The sequence below is a fragment of the Trachurus japonicus genome, chromosome 15 (assembly GCF_045865225.1).
Source record: "Trachurus japonicus isolate A0001 chromosome 15, Traja_1.0".
Classification (NCBI taxonomy): Eukaryota; Metazoa; Chordata; class Actinopteri; order Carangiformes; family Carangidae; genus Trachurus; species Trachurus japonicus.
The window spans coordinates 30,519,279-30,536,700 of record NC_140921.1 but is presented as its reverse complement, the minus strand read 5'-3'; the positions used below and the strand labels follow the sequence as shown (position 1 = coordinate 30,536,700).

At 42.3% G+C, this 17,422-nt stretch overlaps 2 protein-coding genes across 2 annotated transcripts in view; both read right to left on the bottom strand.

Moving 5' to 3' along the window:
• Positions 1-17,422, bottom strand: part of cep68 (centrosomal protein 68) — an 81,536-nt gene that overhangs the window by 25,934 nt on the left and 38,180 nt on the right. The gene's annotated exons all lie outside the window — the stretch shown is intronic.
• On the bottom strand, positions 542-16,794 carry hells (helicase, lymphoid specific). Its single transcript, XM_085800949.1, has 23 exons — positions 16,417-16,794; positions 15,503-15,600; positions 14,895-15,013; positions 14,385-14,507; positions 14,257-14,298; positions 14,141-14,174; positions 13,160-13,224; positions 13,031-13,072; positions 12,691-12,918; positions 11,837-12,019; positions 11,534-11,677; positions 10,503-10,699; positions 8,284-8,377; positions 7,962-8,123; positions 7,015-7,157; positions 6,747-6,891; positions 4,728-4,811; positions 3,886-4,005; positions 3,523-3,639; positions 3,281-3,440; positions 3,070-3,166; positions 2,902-2,978; positions 542-673 (listed from the first exon to the last, which is right to left on the bottom strand). Exons 1-23 carry the CDS (start codon positions 16,422-16,424, stop codon positions 588-590), a joined length of 2,568 nt encoding a protein of 855 aa, XP_085657075.1. The 5' UTR covers positions 16,425-16,794; the 3' UTR covers positions 542-587.

Genomic DNA, 17,422 nt, shown 5'->3' with positions numbered 1-17,422 from the left:
AAGACATAAAAGAACATGTATGTGTGGACTGGCATGAAAGTGCTTTGATTGCAACATAAAGACCTGGCCAAAAGAAAATGGGAGGGACTAATCTGATTATCCAATCAGAGGAGATATAATCACCATGTGCACTTAACTGACAGTGACAAGTCAGGTCCTGATGTCATGTGATCGTCTTAATGCCACTAACAGGGACAAAACTTTACTTGCACATAGTCTTTTCTTTATCTTTCAGTATGAAAATAACTGGGTCCCACCGACACCCCTCAGTAAACACAGCGCCAGTCAAGTCTGAGGAGAGCTCCAGCGTTTGGCCACCGCTCACTACAGCATCCTCAACAACAAAACAGTACAGAGACATAAGCTTATTAAACGATACTACGAAGGCCAGTTGACAGAGGACAGAACAAAGACACTATTCAAAGTCTACAGACAGCAGTTTCAGGATAGCTTCTTACAGTTTTCAGTCATTACCACAGGTGTCAGTAGCTGTGAGTCTCCCCACGCAGCTTGAAATGTTTTGTTTGTTTTTTTTTTACTCTGAAGGACTCTGGTCAGAAGTTCACAACTGAAGGTTTCCAGTGTTCTCAGGTCAGTGTGATCTCAGACGACTCTTTGGCATCGATCACTCTGAAGACTCCCACCTTCTCCCTCTTCACACGCTTCTCTTTGTCTGGAAATACACATGTGAAATATTTTAAAATCACTGAAACAGACTGGCATGTGTTGTCAGGGCTGAGAGGAGTCTGTTGTTGTTCTGTGTGATAAATACTGTGGTCATCTGTGTCGAAGGAAAATACACTGTCACTTCATTACATAGTTTGCTTTAGTGTCTTTGGCCAAACATTATATACAGTGTATAGAAAGTATAGAAACTATACCAGTATCAATTTGTGCTATGGTTTTAACTCTACTGTGTGACCAGTGGAGCAGCTTTAAAGTAGGGTTGTTCGGTATACCGGTACTAGAGTGGTACCGGGGTACTGACGCATTTAAAACGGTACTATACTGCGCTTAGATGGGACCGGTACTTTCATTTTGCGCCGCCGGCAGCGGTGACGTCGCCGCGTGAAGTCGCCGCATTGTAATTTGAGCAGAGGCGAGCGAGTGAGCGAGTCACAAACGAAGCAAGGTGCTTTTTTTTAATTACCGTTACAGCGCCACCTGTCCATGTGCCTGTGTTTGTGTGTGTCTGTGTGTGTGTGTGCGCGCCGCGCGCGAGAGAGACGGGCCGCCACAGACTCGTTAATTAATGCAAACAGCTGGTTGATAAGTTCGTTTTTACCGCGGATCACCACTGGCATGCTCTCTGTCTCTGTCTCTGTCTCTCTCTCTCTCTCCCTCTTTCTGTGAGTGAGTGAGTGAACAGCGCTACGCGGAGATGAATTAACGGAGCGATATTGCGTTGATGGGGGGTGGGGGGGGGGGCTTGGTCTTGATTCTGTGGCGCTGCATATGGGAAGCAATAGGTGTGTGTTTGTGTAAAATGAACGTTTGTGTTTCATTCTATAAACTACTGAGAACAATTTCTCCCAAAAATTACAACTGGTCAAAATAACAAAAAATGATGCAGTGTTTTCAGACCTCAAATAACGCAGTTGATAATCATTTTTAAACAGACCACTAATGATTTAATTTAGGAAGAGTTCAGTACTGATGCATATGTTATAGTTCTAAGATTTTCTATTAAAATAAAGTCAATAATGACATTTTTTGTGTTCTCTTTTTATTTGGAAAAGTACCGAAAAGTATCGAAAAGTATCGAAAAACATGTTGGTACCGATACCGGTACCAAAATGTTGGTATCGTGACAACACTACTTTAAAGTAAAGAATATGTGTGAATAGTTAGATTTCCGCACTGTGCCTAGCGCTGTATGAATGTGTGTGTGAAAGGGTGAATGTGACCTACAGTGTAAAGCGCTTTGAGTGGTCCAAGAGACTAGAAAAACGCTACAGTATAGAAATGCAAGTCCATTTACCATTTACCATGTGATTTTGGCCTATGCAGCAGTTATAATGCCAGCTCTTGCATAAAGAAGAGTTACGTAGTTTGAACACATACGTATGTCATTTTGGGAGTTTGAAATAAAGAGTTTGTTTCAGAGATGAAGAATGAGAAAAAGCTTTTACATTTTTTTCTGTTGCACTTTTGCACAATAAACATTTTTGAATAAGCTCTGGTCAGGGTTCACACTGACCAGAGCTTATTCAACCACTGACACGTTTTCCAGGACATTTTCAGCTGCTACAGACTGACAGACATTCATTTTTACTTTACACCATACACTTATTCATCCGCCGTCCCATTCATGCTTTGGAGATGCACATCGACATGGTACCTTATTTTGGACATTTAATCATTTTGTTTCTATGTTTATTCTTCTCTCTCCCAGAAGTCAGATTTAAAGATGACAAATGTATCATAGACAATCAAAAACATGTCGTTTTTGTTTTTAAACCACACCCACAACAGCTCTCTGCTGCTCCTCTATCTGTTCCTCAGCAGAGGAGACTGAAGCTGCACACCCACATGCTCAGGCTCCAATGTTGACAACACTATCAACTAAAGTCTCTGGTCTTCTCACTAGGCAGTTCTTTGGAAAATAAATCCTTGGTGTGGTCTGAAAAGGTCAAATAGAGCTCTGGTAGTTGATGTCACAATGTGATTAATAACTTTCCAGGACAATTCAAGCTTTTCCAGGACATTTGACTTTTTTCTTATCATTTTCCATGACTGGAAAATTGGTCAACCATTTTCCAGGTTTTCTAGTGGGAACTCTGTCTGTACATACAGTATGTATGTGAAACATGTCCTTGTAAGAATGCAGTAGCTGCCACTGTTTTACCTCTTAGGAAGCATTCATATACAGTAAAGGCGGTGGAAGGTGTGTGTCCTCACCCATTAAGTCACTGCGATCCAGCAAAGACTCCAGGTCCTTGTCAGAGATCACCTTCCCCCTGGAAGCTTTCACCTCCCTGAGAGAAACAAAGGGAAGCAGCCAGATGTTAGTCTCCTCTCACTGTGCTGACAGTGTGTGTTAACACCTGTTGATGCAGCATGTCTTACTTCACTGGGCCTCTGGTTTTGAGCAGCTCCTTCAGCTCATCCAGGTCGATGCAGCTTTTACCTTGGTTCAGCTCGGCCTTCCCACCTTTGAACTTATCTGTGGTGGAAAGCAGCAACATTAACAAAACAGTCAACATGTGGAAAATATTCTTCAGAGCAGAAGTTGGGGAAGCGTGTACATGTCAGAACCGTGAACAGTGAAGCTACTCACTCTTGTGAATGACCATCTGCTCCAGCTTCCTCTTGGCCGACGCCCTCTCCAGGATCTTCTGGTCGATGGTGTTGGCCGTGATCAGGCGGTACACCAGCACCGGTTTGGTCTGGCCGATGCGGTGGCAGCGGTCCTGGGCCTGCAGGTCCGCCTGGGGGTTCTGGGAGGGGAGGGGAAACGTCAGCACCAACCGACTCAACACAGGAAACACTAAGTACAGTGTTTATTCTATTTACACCCACCCAGTCACTGTCGAAGATGATGACTGTATCAGCAGCGGTCAGGTTGATCCCAAGTCCTCCGGCTCTGGTGCTGAGCAGGAAGAGGAACACGTCTGGATCACTGGAGAACTTCTCCATCTGAAGGAGAGGAGCACCGTGATGAAGCTGTAGCACAGTCATGTTCTAGTTTCAACTAAAAAACACTGTGCTGCTGTGTGGTCACTTCTGCTCAAAGGCAGATCACACCGACAATGTCAAGGATACACAAACCTCTGCTCAAAGATCTGTTTAGACATTAGACTAACAACAGAGGACTATTAACTATTCACAGCTATACACACAGTGGGATTCTTCAGCATTTCTGCACCTCCTTCATCAACTCACGTTCTCTTGTCTGTCAGCGTAGGACATGCTGCCGTCCAGTCGGCTGTACTGGAAGTCCCGCAGATAGCAGTAATCCATCAAGATGTCCAAGATGGAGGTCATCTGACTGAAGATCAGAACCTGATCACAAGCATCAATCACACACACGTTAGGAATGAACCAAAGGCTCCTAAACATGGTGATATGTCTGTTGTGCAAGAATGCAATGCTGAAACACACTACAGGCTGAAGCATTTACTGTAGAGCTCAGACTGACATCACTGGTTTCAGATATGACAACTGTACACACACAGTTTCATTGCAATATATTTTCATAATAATAGATTTACAGCTGATCATGAAACTTCAATTGAGGGGGTCTGTTTTTTAAAATGACGCAAGGGTGGGTTAGCAGTTGTTGTTTTTTTTTTAACAAAATGTGTTTTTTGTTTTTTTCATTTAAAAAACGCAGGCTTGTGTGTGGACCCTTTTGTAAGGTCATCTTGACCTTTTACAAACAAAATTTAGCCCAGGTAAATGTTTGTACCAAATTTGAAGAAGTTCTTTCAAGTTGTCAGAGACATCAGGTCCACATGGAGGGACAGACAACGACCCAAAAACATTATGCCTCTCATGCTGGCTGCTGCAAAGGCACAACTAACCTGTACATTCACATTAGACTAAAGGCTCACTGTTTCATAGAACTGTAAGATAATAGTCATCATCATAAAACAACATTGTTGGAATCAGGAACTGTGACTGATGTACTTACGGACAGGTCACAGCAGAGCAGAACTACAGGTCATATTAGCTTGAAATCAGAGGAAGTGACACGTGGCTGTAATAACTGTGTCCTGTCTCACCTTGTGTCCTCTCTCCTTCAGTGCAGGCAGCAGTCTGTCCAGTATGAGAAACTTCCCTGAGCACTGCACCAGCTGCTCATCGATCTGTATAGAGGAGAGCAGGCAGAAGACATGAAGAACCTTTGTCATGTCTGACTGTCATATTACACATTGTGCTGTTTCTGCTAGGTGCAGAAATCCAATTCATGCAAGTTTGATGATGTTGTTCACATACAGAGACAGTTATTTATTTGAATTTTTATTAGAACAATGCCAAGATTTACGCTTTGGTTTTGAGAAATGAATAAGTGCACCTTTAAGTAGGCTAGGCCTTTTCTTTTTCTGGTAACACTTTATAATAAAGTACACACTATTAAGCATTAAAGGTATATTGTGTAGGAATTACTCCCATCTAGCGTTGGAGTTGTATATAGCAAGCAACTTTTCATGCTGCATTCACGTGAAATTAGGCAGACGGCAGACGGACGACAGCCGCTGCAGGTAACGGCATAAACAAGCCTCTATGTAAACAAGTGGTCCGTCAGCACGAGGCAAAACAATACACGTGACAATATGTTGTCATGGCGATGTGGTATAGTTTAACTGACCCACGTTTTACCGTCTTTCTCTCCACTTCTGTGACTAAAATGACATCTGGTTTGTTAGCGACGGCCATCTGCCCGACTGCAGGTGAATGCAGCATCAGTGTAACGCTCCATTCCTCCTCACTGCGTTACCGCGGTAACTTTTCACAGACGCCACCTCCACCTGAGCCAACAGCTCCGGTGTCTCCGCTGAGTTTCCGTGGTTTCCTACCATCACGCTGCCACTGAACGTAAAAACATGGCGACACCACATGGCAGCAGCACCGAGCTTACCCGCTCCATGGAGATATGAATGATATGAACGGCTCATTCAGAGCTGAAAGGAACACTTCAGTTTGTTGATGGGGGGGATTACTGGTTAATGAAAAACATACTTTTGAATGAAATAATCGATTTTCGTGAATAGATAACAGGAGAAATTACACAATGTCCTTTTAAATACTGAATTCATCTTTTATAACACATGAATACTCATTAGTATGTAGTTTATAAACACAGTTAAAAATGTTTTACTCATCATTGATAAGAACTAACTGTATTTATAAACTACATACTAATTAAAATTAATGCGTTATAAATGAAGAATTCAGTATTTATTAATGCTTAAAGCAGATATCAGTGGAATGTTTTTGTTAATATAAGTCCTAAATAGTCCTATTTTCCGTCAGCAATCACTTACATGAAGTATTTCAGCCTAAACACGAGTCTCTCCGTCACTCTGCTCTGCTGTAACCCGAGGAGAAAATTTTCCTTGTGGGATACAAGTGTTATCCAATGAGGGGAGAGAACGGCATGAAGGGCTGTGTGTGCAGCCAAGGGATGCGCGTGAATGTGGTGACGTAGCACGAGGACCAATTGATGCCTGACAAGGGCGGGGGCTGCTAACTCATGGTGCGTTCAAGGAAACTCGTACTTTGTGTTTTTCCTTCCTGTGAAGTCATACCAGTTCAATCTGGTACGAGTTCACGGGTCGGAAGTTACGAGTGGCCGTTATAGGGAACTTTCACAGACAACAGGACGGTAAAAACACGAGCTACGGGTTACCTGGAACGCTACCAAGTCGTAGTTGTGACTTGAAGCTGTAACTTACGGTTTCAAAAGCCTGCCTTGAACACAGCATTAGCCGAAACGGCCGTGCCGCTGATATCTGCTTTAACTAACGCTTAATAGTGTGCACTTATTATAAAGGGTTACCCTGTTTCTTTGTGTCTTCAGACTCCAAGGAAGCTGCTGTGTTGTAGAAATGTAAATTATATTTTCTATTTTATTTTATGTAAATAAAACGTTCTTATATTTATCTGACTATTTATGTTGAATCGTGAGGCCAGTGAAGATGCACACCCCTAGTTTCTGTTGTCAGTCACAAACACACAAAACTCAACTCTAAGTTAACAACTGTGAACAACAAAACCAAGCGAAAGTGACAGTGCTTCACCTTGAACTCCTGCGTAGCGGGGTCGAGGGGGTACTCCACCAGGTAGGGGTGGTTGCAGCATTTCTTCAGCAGCATGAGGATGTTCTGCAGCTTCAGGTTGACCAGAGTGTCCAGTCTGGTCTGGACGTTCAGCACTGGAGTCGAGCTGGAGGAGGCGTGAGGGCACATACACACAAGTCAGACAGGTTCACAGCCACAGTCCATCACGCAGACACACAGGATGAAGCCGTCGAGTACGTGCAGCTGAGTATGCGCGGGCAGTTCTGACCTCTGCTCAGACTCCTCGCGGATCTTGTCCAGGTATTTCTCCAGGGCTTCTGGCGTTTCTTCCTCCGTTTCTATGTAGTCCACCGTCTTACGATTGCGACGCTTTGGCCTGCCTTTGGACGTGACCTCCACAGGAGCCTCTGTCTGAATAGACCACCACAGTGTTAAAGGGATAGTTCAACATTTTGGCAAATTTTGGCCATAATCCCTATAGTCTTAGGAGTAGGTTTGTTACCTTTAACTGTTGGTGCTATTTTTAGAACGGCGGAGCAGAGCCGCGAGCTAATCGGAGCTACGCTACAGAGGCTCATGGGATTTCTTGGTTTCCCTCATCAAACTCATCAAATACACAATCCAACAACTCTAAAACGCTCTGGTGGACAAGTTGTGACCTGCACATTCACCACACTATGAGATAATAACACAACGTTGCGAGGTAAATTTGTGCAAAACCGCTGATGCGCGTTCCTGTTGGGTGCAGTTTTTCAGCAAGCAGTCTCTGCATTTGCCTCGAAAATAACTCTGTCTCGTAACGTTCCGCTGTGTTCTTGCACCGACAATTAAAGGTAACAACCTACTCCTAAAACTATAGGGATTATGGCAATGGGCCAATTTTCCAAAATGTTGAACTATCCCTTTAAAGGACAGAACTCAGTCTCATACTGGTTTGTAAACACTGCTTAAATGTGGATTATCTGTATAGCACCTTTCAATGACAAGATCATTTACAATGACATACTAGAATTTAGAAAGACAATGTAATATGACAAAGTATACCTTAGAGACAAACCAATGACAAAAACAGAGAGAACACTCTCACTCATCAGTCGACTCTAAGCTTATATCAGCTGCTTTCATCTGTCAGTGCAGGTTTAGAGACTCCGTGACACAGGGACACTTTACAGTCCAGACCCTGACACCATGTCAGTGAAAGCATCGTGGTGTTACCTTCTCCTGGCCCAGCATCTTGGCGATGGTCTTGTTGACCACAGCGGTGTAGAAGGTCTCCTGTTTAGATGTCAGAGGAGCGTAAACGATGATCTCTTTCTTTGGAGGAACCTCCAGGGTCACGTCTGACTTGAGCCTCCTCAGCAAGAAAGGAGTCAGAATCTGAAACGAAACGACAGGAAGTCTTTAGGACGTGCAGGTTCTTTTCTATATCCACAGAAACATCAAGGAGCCCCAGACCACTGTGTTATCACCTCTGTCTGATGGTAAAAGTCTCTGTAAATGTCCACGATACAACAACAAGAGCCATCACATCACTGACCTGGTGCAACATGCTCAGGACGTTCTGCTCACGCTCGGCAGCCACCACACTCTCAGAATCCCCCAGGGTGTTGATGTCGAACCACGACTCAAAGCTGCACAGGAGACAAACAGAGGTTACACTGCAGTCATGACATCAAACTACACAATGACAACAGAGAGGAACCACACAGTGCGTTAACATGCACAGCTAAGGCGAGCTGTGTTCATAGCCCGAGTTGAGCATCTGGCCAGAATTCTGTCCTTGTCCTGGTTTACATGCAACAGGGAAAATCCAATAATTGTGTCTGTCCTCAGGTAGTGACATGCACCATTTCAGCGGGTTAATACGGAGTCCTTTCCTGTGACTTTTTTTGGTCACCTAGTAAATAACTGGATATAAATAACTTAAAAAAAACAAAACAAAACACACATTTTGCACTGCACCGACCCCGGCGTTTGCATGTTTTTTTGGCCGGCTTCTATGTTTCACTTTGTGCCGTCTCTACTGTTGTGAAGCATGCGCACATGCATTGTCCAGTTTCAGTCAGATTAAGATGTATACATGCATACATACATGCTGGTTTCCAATCGCATTATCTGGGAGTTTTAGTTGGATTTGAAGAAGTCTGGTATTAGATGGACTAACACGTTTACATACACTTCAGTTGTCCAGTTATAGTCGGATTAAGGCCGTAATTCATTTTTTTCAACTGTCATGTAAACATACTGACAGCAGTCTAACTACACACATCAGTCTACAGTAGTGATGTGGCTTGACTGGACTGATTCCACAAAAAGAACAGAGGGTTGATTAGCTGTAGCTCTGAGCAGCCGATGGCAGAGAGACTTCCTGATCTTCCTGTCCTACTCTCTGACATGATGGAGGTCTGGTTGATTATAACATGTAAATAACAGAGCAACTGTCACAGTGGCCAATCATTGGATTTGATATTATTTAAAAATGAGCTACTTCCCCTCTGGTTCAATTGTCTTCTGTTCATAGGTGTCAAAGATCTGATCGGTATTTATTAATCAGTAACTATAGAGTAGGGCCCGACTGATTTATCGGCGAGCCGATTAAATCGGCCGATTATAGCCCGTTTGAGAATAATCGGTAATCGGCCAAAACTCGCTGATTGTCGCCGATATTTTCCGAAATAAAATGAAGGGACTAAGACTTGGTTTTACTTTGAAAATGTTCCCCCATTTGAAAAGATCCCCCGACATTAGGTTATTTATCCTGTAGAGGGCGCATCCAACTGCATCCACTAACCACCTCACACACAGCAGAGTGACTGATCTGCAGCAGGACACGCTCCGCCATAGCCTTGTCACTCACACACATCACACAGCTTATTAACAACTTGATTAACTGTTAACTGTCTTAAAACCAGTGTTGCTGCTGGCTTTCCTTTTACTTTTTTTCTTTCTTTTTTTTACACCGCGGTCGGGTTGTGAATTAATTAATTAATGCTCGTGACTCCGGCCGTGTTGGGTCCGAGATTCAACAAGCCGGTCGGGTTTTACAGTTATTACCGGCAGTAGCTACGCCCGTTTATCAATAAACACAGTGGATGAGGAGGGTGAGGGACTGAGCTCAGGCTGTGTGGGGGGCGGGGGCGGCGGCGGTGCGGGTCTCTGACTGCAGCGGGACAATCATGTCTCTGCTCCGTGACACACTGAGCGCTGTGAGACCGGGGCTCGCGGCAGCACCCGCTAAACATTGAAAACAGCGGTGATACGCGCTTCCACGTCGAGTTCAACAAACCAGAAACGTCTGGAACAACACTGGAAAAAGTCGCTTTTCAAAAAAAAAAAAAAAGAGAGCAAGAGAGAGAGAGAGAGAGAGAGAGAGAGAGACCGCCGTGCCGTGTAAAAACAACAACAACAAAAAAGTGTCAAGTGTCATGACTTCCTGTATCTGGCCCTTCAAAATAAAAGCCCTATAGCCTTTCACAGTTCTGTCATATTGATTTTGACTTAATTTTGACAAGACAGTACTCCAAATGTTGTTGTTTTTTCCTGCAACCAATTGACCAATGAAGATTTGGCAGCCCTAATTTATATATTATATAATATATGTAGATATATTACTTAAATTAATAAAATTGTAAAACTTTATAAAAAAAAATTATAATCGGCCGATTAATCGGTTATCGGATTTTTTCCCCCCTAATAATCGGCATCGGCATCGGCCCCAAAAAATCCATATCGGTCGGGCCCTACTATAGAGATCACCTCTTGAGGTCGTCAAAGACCTCTGGCAGGAGGAAGTTGAGGAGAGACCAGAGCTCAGCCAGGTTGTTCTGCAGCGGTGTGCCCGTCAGCAGCAGCTTGTTGTCGGTGGGAAACATCTTCAGCTCCCGCACCAGGCGGCAGTTCAGGTTTTTGATGCGGTGACCTTCATCCACGATCAGAAACTTCCACTGGAAACGCTGCAGCAGAGAACAGGTTGGGTCGGTCTGACTGCAGGTGCAACTCTCTTGACAACAGTTGTTGGGAAAAGGTCAAAAACTAATAAAGATGTCTGCTGGTAAAAGATTATGGTTTGCTTAATTTAGCTTCAATTTGTCCATACAAAATTAGATGAGTAAAATAAAAACATAACCGAAATTCATTTCAAGGAATTCCAGTGGTTGTAGGCCACAACAAGGTTTTCACGTCATAGAGCAGATAATGAGCTGCTAAGAGTCAGAAATAGACTTGCTATGCTGTTGAGGATGGGAGACATGTTGAACTGAAAATGCTGACAAATGTACTTGTTTTTTCAGATATATGTAATTTTCCTATGCAATGCCAATGCTGTACAATAAAAGTCACAGATCTAAACTCTCGGGTGGGTTTTATTTCGTGTTTTACTGAACAACATTTTTCCTTAAAACCCTCCTTTTATTTAGGAGGTATTGTTCAAACACTGCTTAGATTTCTGATTTCTGTCTATAGAGGGCACTGTAGGGATAATATGTAACTGTTATTTACTGTAAAGTGCCCTCTCTGTTTACCTGAGTATTCCCACAGTAATAATTCATCAGTACAACAGAGTCATATCATATACCACCCTGATACACACAAAAATACACTTTTCAGTCACTAATGCCTTGCTCTGTAGACAGTGATATAAAAGAGCTCAAAGAAATGAATCAATAGTGACATGAAGAGTTGAAATAATAGTGTGATTCCAGTGCCTCTGATCAATAACAAAATAACACTTAGGGAACAATATTGTTCCCCAATTGTTAACTGGTTTTATACCAGAGCAGGGATCCTACCTGGAGGAACTTTCTGTCGATCATAGCCATCTCAAAGGAGGTGACGACCACGGGACACATGCTGAGGGACCCCTGAGTTCTGCGGATCTGCTTCACCAGTTTGGCCCTCTCTGGCTGGGGGCCGTGGTAGAGCAGCACAGATACCTGAGGATCAACACACACACCAGCTGCTCAGACTGCTGACAAATCACTTGAATGTGGTGTGACGTAATAAGAAGTGGAGTCAGCTTGAGAAGGAAAAATGACTCTGGTCTTCTCTGGTGAAGTGTGTGTGAGATGAGACTCATCGGTAACTCTTCTTACCTCGGGTGTGAAGCGTTTGAATTCGCTGATCCAGTTGGGCAGCGTGGAGAGAGGGGCCACCACCAGGAAGGGGCCCATCACTTTCTTCTCAATCATCATGGCGATGTGAGCGATGCACTGGATGGTCTTTCCCAGCCCCATCTCGTCAGCCAGGATCCCATTGATGCCGTTCTCCCACAACATCTGGCAGCACATCAGGGGGAACAACAAAGGATGTCTGTTAAGACTCCGTCCCATCAAACAAAACCCTTAAAGGGATAGTTCAACATTTTGGGAAATTGGCCCATTTCCATAATCCCTATAGTTTTAGGAGTAGGTTCGTTACCTTTAATTGTCGGTGCAAGCTATTTTTAGAATGCCGGAGCAGAGCCGCGAGCTGCTCAGAGCTACGCTACGGAGGCTCATGGGATTTCTTGGTTTCCCTCATCAAACTCATCAAATACACAATCCAACAACTCCAAAACGCTCTGGTGGACAAGTTGTGACCTGCACATTCGCCACACTATGAGATAATAACAGAATGTTACCAGACAGAGTTGTTTTCCAGTCCCATGAGTCTCCGTAGCGTAGCTCTGAGCAGCTCCTGGCTCTGCTCCACCGTTCTAAAAACAGCTTGCACCGACAATTAAAGGTAACGGTAAAGGTAAACCTACTCCCATGACTATAGGAATTATGGCAATGGGCCAATCTGCCAAAATGTTGAACTAACCCTTTAAATCTATATGGACGTGTAATATGAGCCCGTTTAGTAACAGTGTAAAAACCACCATCTAACTGGCAGAAAGAATCAAACCAGCACATGAATAAATAAATAATCCGGCTCTGCACTCCCACGTTGGTCCGGTCCGACTCACCCTCAGCCACTCGATGCCTTCTATCTGGTACGACCTCATCACTCCCCCGGTGACCAGCTGCGGCTGCTGGATGGGGACCGGCTCACCGTTCACCTTTCTGCTTGGATCCAGGAGATGCTTGGCGTTGTCTCGCACCGTCTCAGACAGGCGGTTCTTGATGTCCTCGTTGGAGTCGCTCATCTTCTCAATATCCTCAGCTTCTAGTTTTTTCTGGGCCGGCCCCTCGTCCTGAGATCAGGTGTTTGACACGTTAAAAAGAAACCTCTCCATTTCCCCCTTCAGGTTATTAAAATGTATACCACATCTTATCTACCCAGTAAAATAAAATATACTCCCTTACCGTTTCCTCCACTTTCGTTTTCTTAGCCTGCGACATGATTTCCTGGCAGACAGAACCAAGCAGTGAGACGTGAGACAATCAGTCAACAGCAAATGTAGAGAACAGATAAAAATGTAGAAGAGCCCTCACTTCTTTTGACATGACATCTGAGATCTTGTAGTCGTCGTCGCCGCCCCTCTTCCTCTTCCTTTTATCTGGTTCAACAGGAAGAAGTCAAATACATCACATTCATTTTTATATATGTGGATTGACTCAAAATGTTTAGTAACAGCTTCTCATTCTGTATTAAAGGTCCATATAATAAAAATGGTGGTAAACTGAATACACTTGAACACTTGCAACAGTTAATAAGAAAGCAATCACTTGTATATATGACCAATGACTTATGATATACAAGATAATTAAGAAACTGCATGTGACTCCTGAAATACGTAGTAAATATGATGAATCATGTCCTGCAACATGCAGGAAGTGTCAAAAACCACTAGACACTTATTGTCATTTAATGTGGCCATGTCCACTGATCACATCTTTCTGGACTTCACTTCATTCACACAGAGATTTAAAATAAAATGTTCTTGCCATTAAAATAACAATGGGTCTGTTACTGTGTATCCTTGGTATCAACTCCTTGTCTGGCCATACTATAAAACTGTAAAAATAGGATGTTTTATATATGCTGGCGCTGTACACCTTTCTATTCTTCATGCATGGCTGGATTTGGTATGATAAAGGACTAAGACTATCCCATGTAATTACAGGAACCATAGAGGATTTTCTTAGAGTGATCCCCCTTTAATAGATATTTTAGTTGAGTCATCAGCAGTAATGGGTATCAGAGTGGATTGATCTTAATTTATTTACAATAAATACTCCCCAATTTAATGTATTTTAATTAAATTCAATTAGTTTGTTGTTGTTGTTCTGTTGTTGAGTCTCTACAGTTGAGATGTTCTGTATGTTTGCTGTTATATGGTGGAGCAGCATTTATGTATTATTTAGATTGCTTGTATATGTGGTTGTTTTATCCATCTGATGAGTTTAGATTTGGTTGACTGAAATACAACAAAATAAAAAAGAGAGTAAAAAAAAAAGTCAGGATCTAGTCACCTTTTGCAGGTTCTGCACTTTTGGTGTTAGGAACCTAAAAGACAAATAACTTCATCAGTGACTCAAACTTTATTCAAAACTAAGCTCAGATGTTTGTTCAGTGAAATGCTCCTCACCTTCTTAGTCTTCTTATCCAGTTTCTCCTTTTTCACGTTCTCCTGAAATGTTTCACAGAACAACATGTGAGTGAGCGTCTAGCCAGCCGCCGCACAGTTCGGCACGAGGCGTTTGCACAAACTCTTACCTCCTTCTGTTGCTGCTCCATTTTAGTCAGCAGGAATTTAGAGTAGATGTTGCTCTTCTGAAGCAGATGCTGCAGCCTCTTAAAGCGCATATCATGAGAATCCCTCTCCCACGATTCCCGTGCCTGAACAGTGACACAGACCACAGTGTTGGACACAAGATAGAGGCTGGATCTCATCTCAATGTTTAATTTTTTTTATACTATATCTGTGCCAAAATGAAGCTCATTTTCAATATTTAAAGCTACAGAATGTAACTTTTTTCACATAGTTTGCCTTGAATTTTGCAGCAGTGCAGAGATCTTTCCTCCACACCAGTCCAGGGATGTTATCATTAAGGGGCAAGGCCACTGGGCCTGCTAGCACTAGCTCCATTAGCTTAAACTTTGAGGAAAATGTCTTTCAACAAAAAACAAGCCCAAACTTGAAATGTTGTCTTGGCTAAATTTACACTCAGACCTTGACATGATTTAAAAAAAAAAAAAAAAAAAATAAGGAAAAAAAAGAGAGACCTGTTCCATCATCTCTTTCTCTTTCCTCTCGCCTTCTTCCATCAGCTGATTCTCCTCTTCCTCCATCTCCTTTGTGATGACCACCTCAGACGTCTCATTCTCAGATTTCACACTGACATCTTCAAAGAAACGACAGTGCCAGTCAACTTTTCTCCAAAATTGAATCAGCTTTTATAAAGCATATGCATGTTAATCATGTAGGAGAGGAGAATTAAAATAAAAATAAAAATAAAAATAAAAATAATAATAATAACAACAACAACAACAACAACAACAATAATAATAATAATAATAATAATAATAATAAATTATATTCTATTTCAAGCCACTCAAGGACACTTCACAGAAGAGAGCATCAAATAAAATCAACAATAAACAACATCAAAACATCCAAATACAAGAAACATACAATAAACAACATTCAAAACATCAGCAAAATATAAAATGTACATACAAAAAAAAAAAAACTACATCATACATCATCAAAATTAAGTGACCATACAGCACACTGTTCATCAGACTTGGATTTACTGAACACAATGCCATAATAAGCTCCTGGGGCCCCTGGAGGTCACATCACAGAGGCCCCGGGGTCTTTTGTCACTGACCTTTGGCAGCTTCAGTCTCCATGGCGGTGCCCAGAGGCTCCTCTGGTTCATCTGGTTTGGGGCAGTGAGGGGAGGCACTGCGGCTGACTTCCTTCACGCTGACAGCATGAGGAAGAAAACAATGAGAAACAGAAGGGGATATTTCCTGCAGGTTTTACATGAGCAGAGCCAACTGTCGACTCTCACGTTTCCACATCTTTCAAACCTCTCTTCTCTTAGCAGTATGTTCTTCTAAAGACTGCAGTGCTTCCTCAATGCAGAGGATGTTGAACTGAACTATTTTTTTTTTTTTAAACAGGGGAATCTGTATATTGTTACAGGGTTGGACAAAACTGGAGGACATGATTGCTATTAATTGAAAGGCTATTTTTGTATTGTTTTTGTTAAAGTAGTCAGGAATATTATTGTATTAACCAAAAAAAGAGGTTAATTTCAATTTTTATTTGTTTTAAAATCAATGAAAAAGTGATGCTGGTCAACCGTGACATACAAATTTGACTGACATCTACTCCTTAGCAACCTATAAAAGATATTTTTTGTGTGTGTTTTATAATACAAAAGACACACGAAACCATCAATTTATGGCCTTAAAATGCAAAAATATGATTTGAAAATCTTTGAGGCAACTTTAATAACCTGAGGGACGCAAAGTGCACCGAATTCAGAGAATCGCCCATATGAAGGACTCGGTGTTGCTTCAGCAGGTAGTGTTTTCTGCAATTACAACTGCAGTGTTGGTGAATAAACACAAAGTCGCGCAGTATGTAGGATAAAACATTAACAATGTAAATGAACATTTTCTAAACATTCATCCATTCTTCACCACATCATTCATCTCAGTTGCTGCTGTTACACTGACACATGTTAATGTTGTGTAAGATGCAGTAACTTACAAACACGATGATTTTACTCACCTGCTCATTGTATCTACCAACAAACCAGACGACAGAGCTGCTCGAAGATTTGTGTTACTAAAATATAAGTTATCGTTTCTCAACAAATTAACGACTTCTTACGAGTTACACAACTAACTTATTCAAAGTTAACGTTATATAGCTAAATCTATGAAGTGCTCTGTGACCGAGCCAAAGAGAAAACACACGATGTTATTAAGATAGTTTCTGCACGTGCCGGACTACAGTTTTCTCGATATGCTCCAAAAGAATCACGTTATCCAAAAAACTAGGCAGATATGTAAAGTCAGACAGGTCTGGACTCCACGTTTGAGCTCTGCAGCAGTCCTAGTCCTCAGCGACAAGCATAGCGGCAAGAAGCTGCCACTAGCAACAAGTGAAGGTCCGGACCACGCCCTTCAAAATAAAAGTGTTTAGGACGATGTTACGCTCCAGGGCCGCTAGGAGACAGCGGTCTTATATCTTATTTTGAAGTCGCACTCGTTTTTTCTTTCCGCCATTTTCTACGTGAACTCGTCTAACATAACGCAGCTGGGAGTTATATTGGGGGCGGGGCTACTCAATTTCGCGCCAGTTCAGACGATACTACTGCTTGTGAAAGTGGGTGTCTGTGACTTAAGATCATAGATATCGCAGTATTTTAGGAACATAAATGAACATCACGGTGAACAAAACTTGAATTAAATTTTATAGATTAGGTTAAATACATATTTATCGATTAGATATAACTTCTTATGCAGATACAACAAAATAATTTAAATCCAAAGCCACCCCTCTTGAAAACACCAAAGTAGGACACCTCATCTGATATTTCGCGCGAATCTCAGCAGCAGGAAATAATTTATCCAGAGGGTGAATGAGGTTGTCACAGACAAGGCTGTTTTTTTGTTTTTTGTCAGTCTGTTTTTTTTGGCATGGTTGTCATTTTTCCACGGTGATTCTACAGATAAGAGACCTGCATATCAGCAAGCTTGATAAGATTTCTGCAAACTATAGTGGCAGAAAA

Bases quoted from the DNA above. Each gene is read 5' to 3' on its own strand.
- hells (XM_085800949.1), bottom strand. The intron at 3,441-3,522 runs GTGGGTGTAAAT...CTCCCCTCCCAG, and splicing joins TCATCTTCGACAGTGACTGG to AACCCCCAGGCGGACCTGCA. The intron at 2,979-3,069 runs GTAAGACATGCT...TGTTTCTCTCAG, and splicing joins AAAACCAGAGGCCCAGTGAA to GGAGGTGAAAGCTTCCAGGG.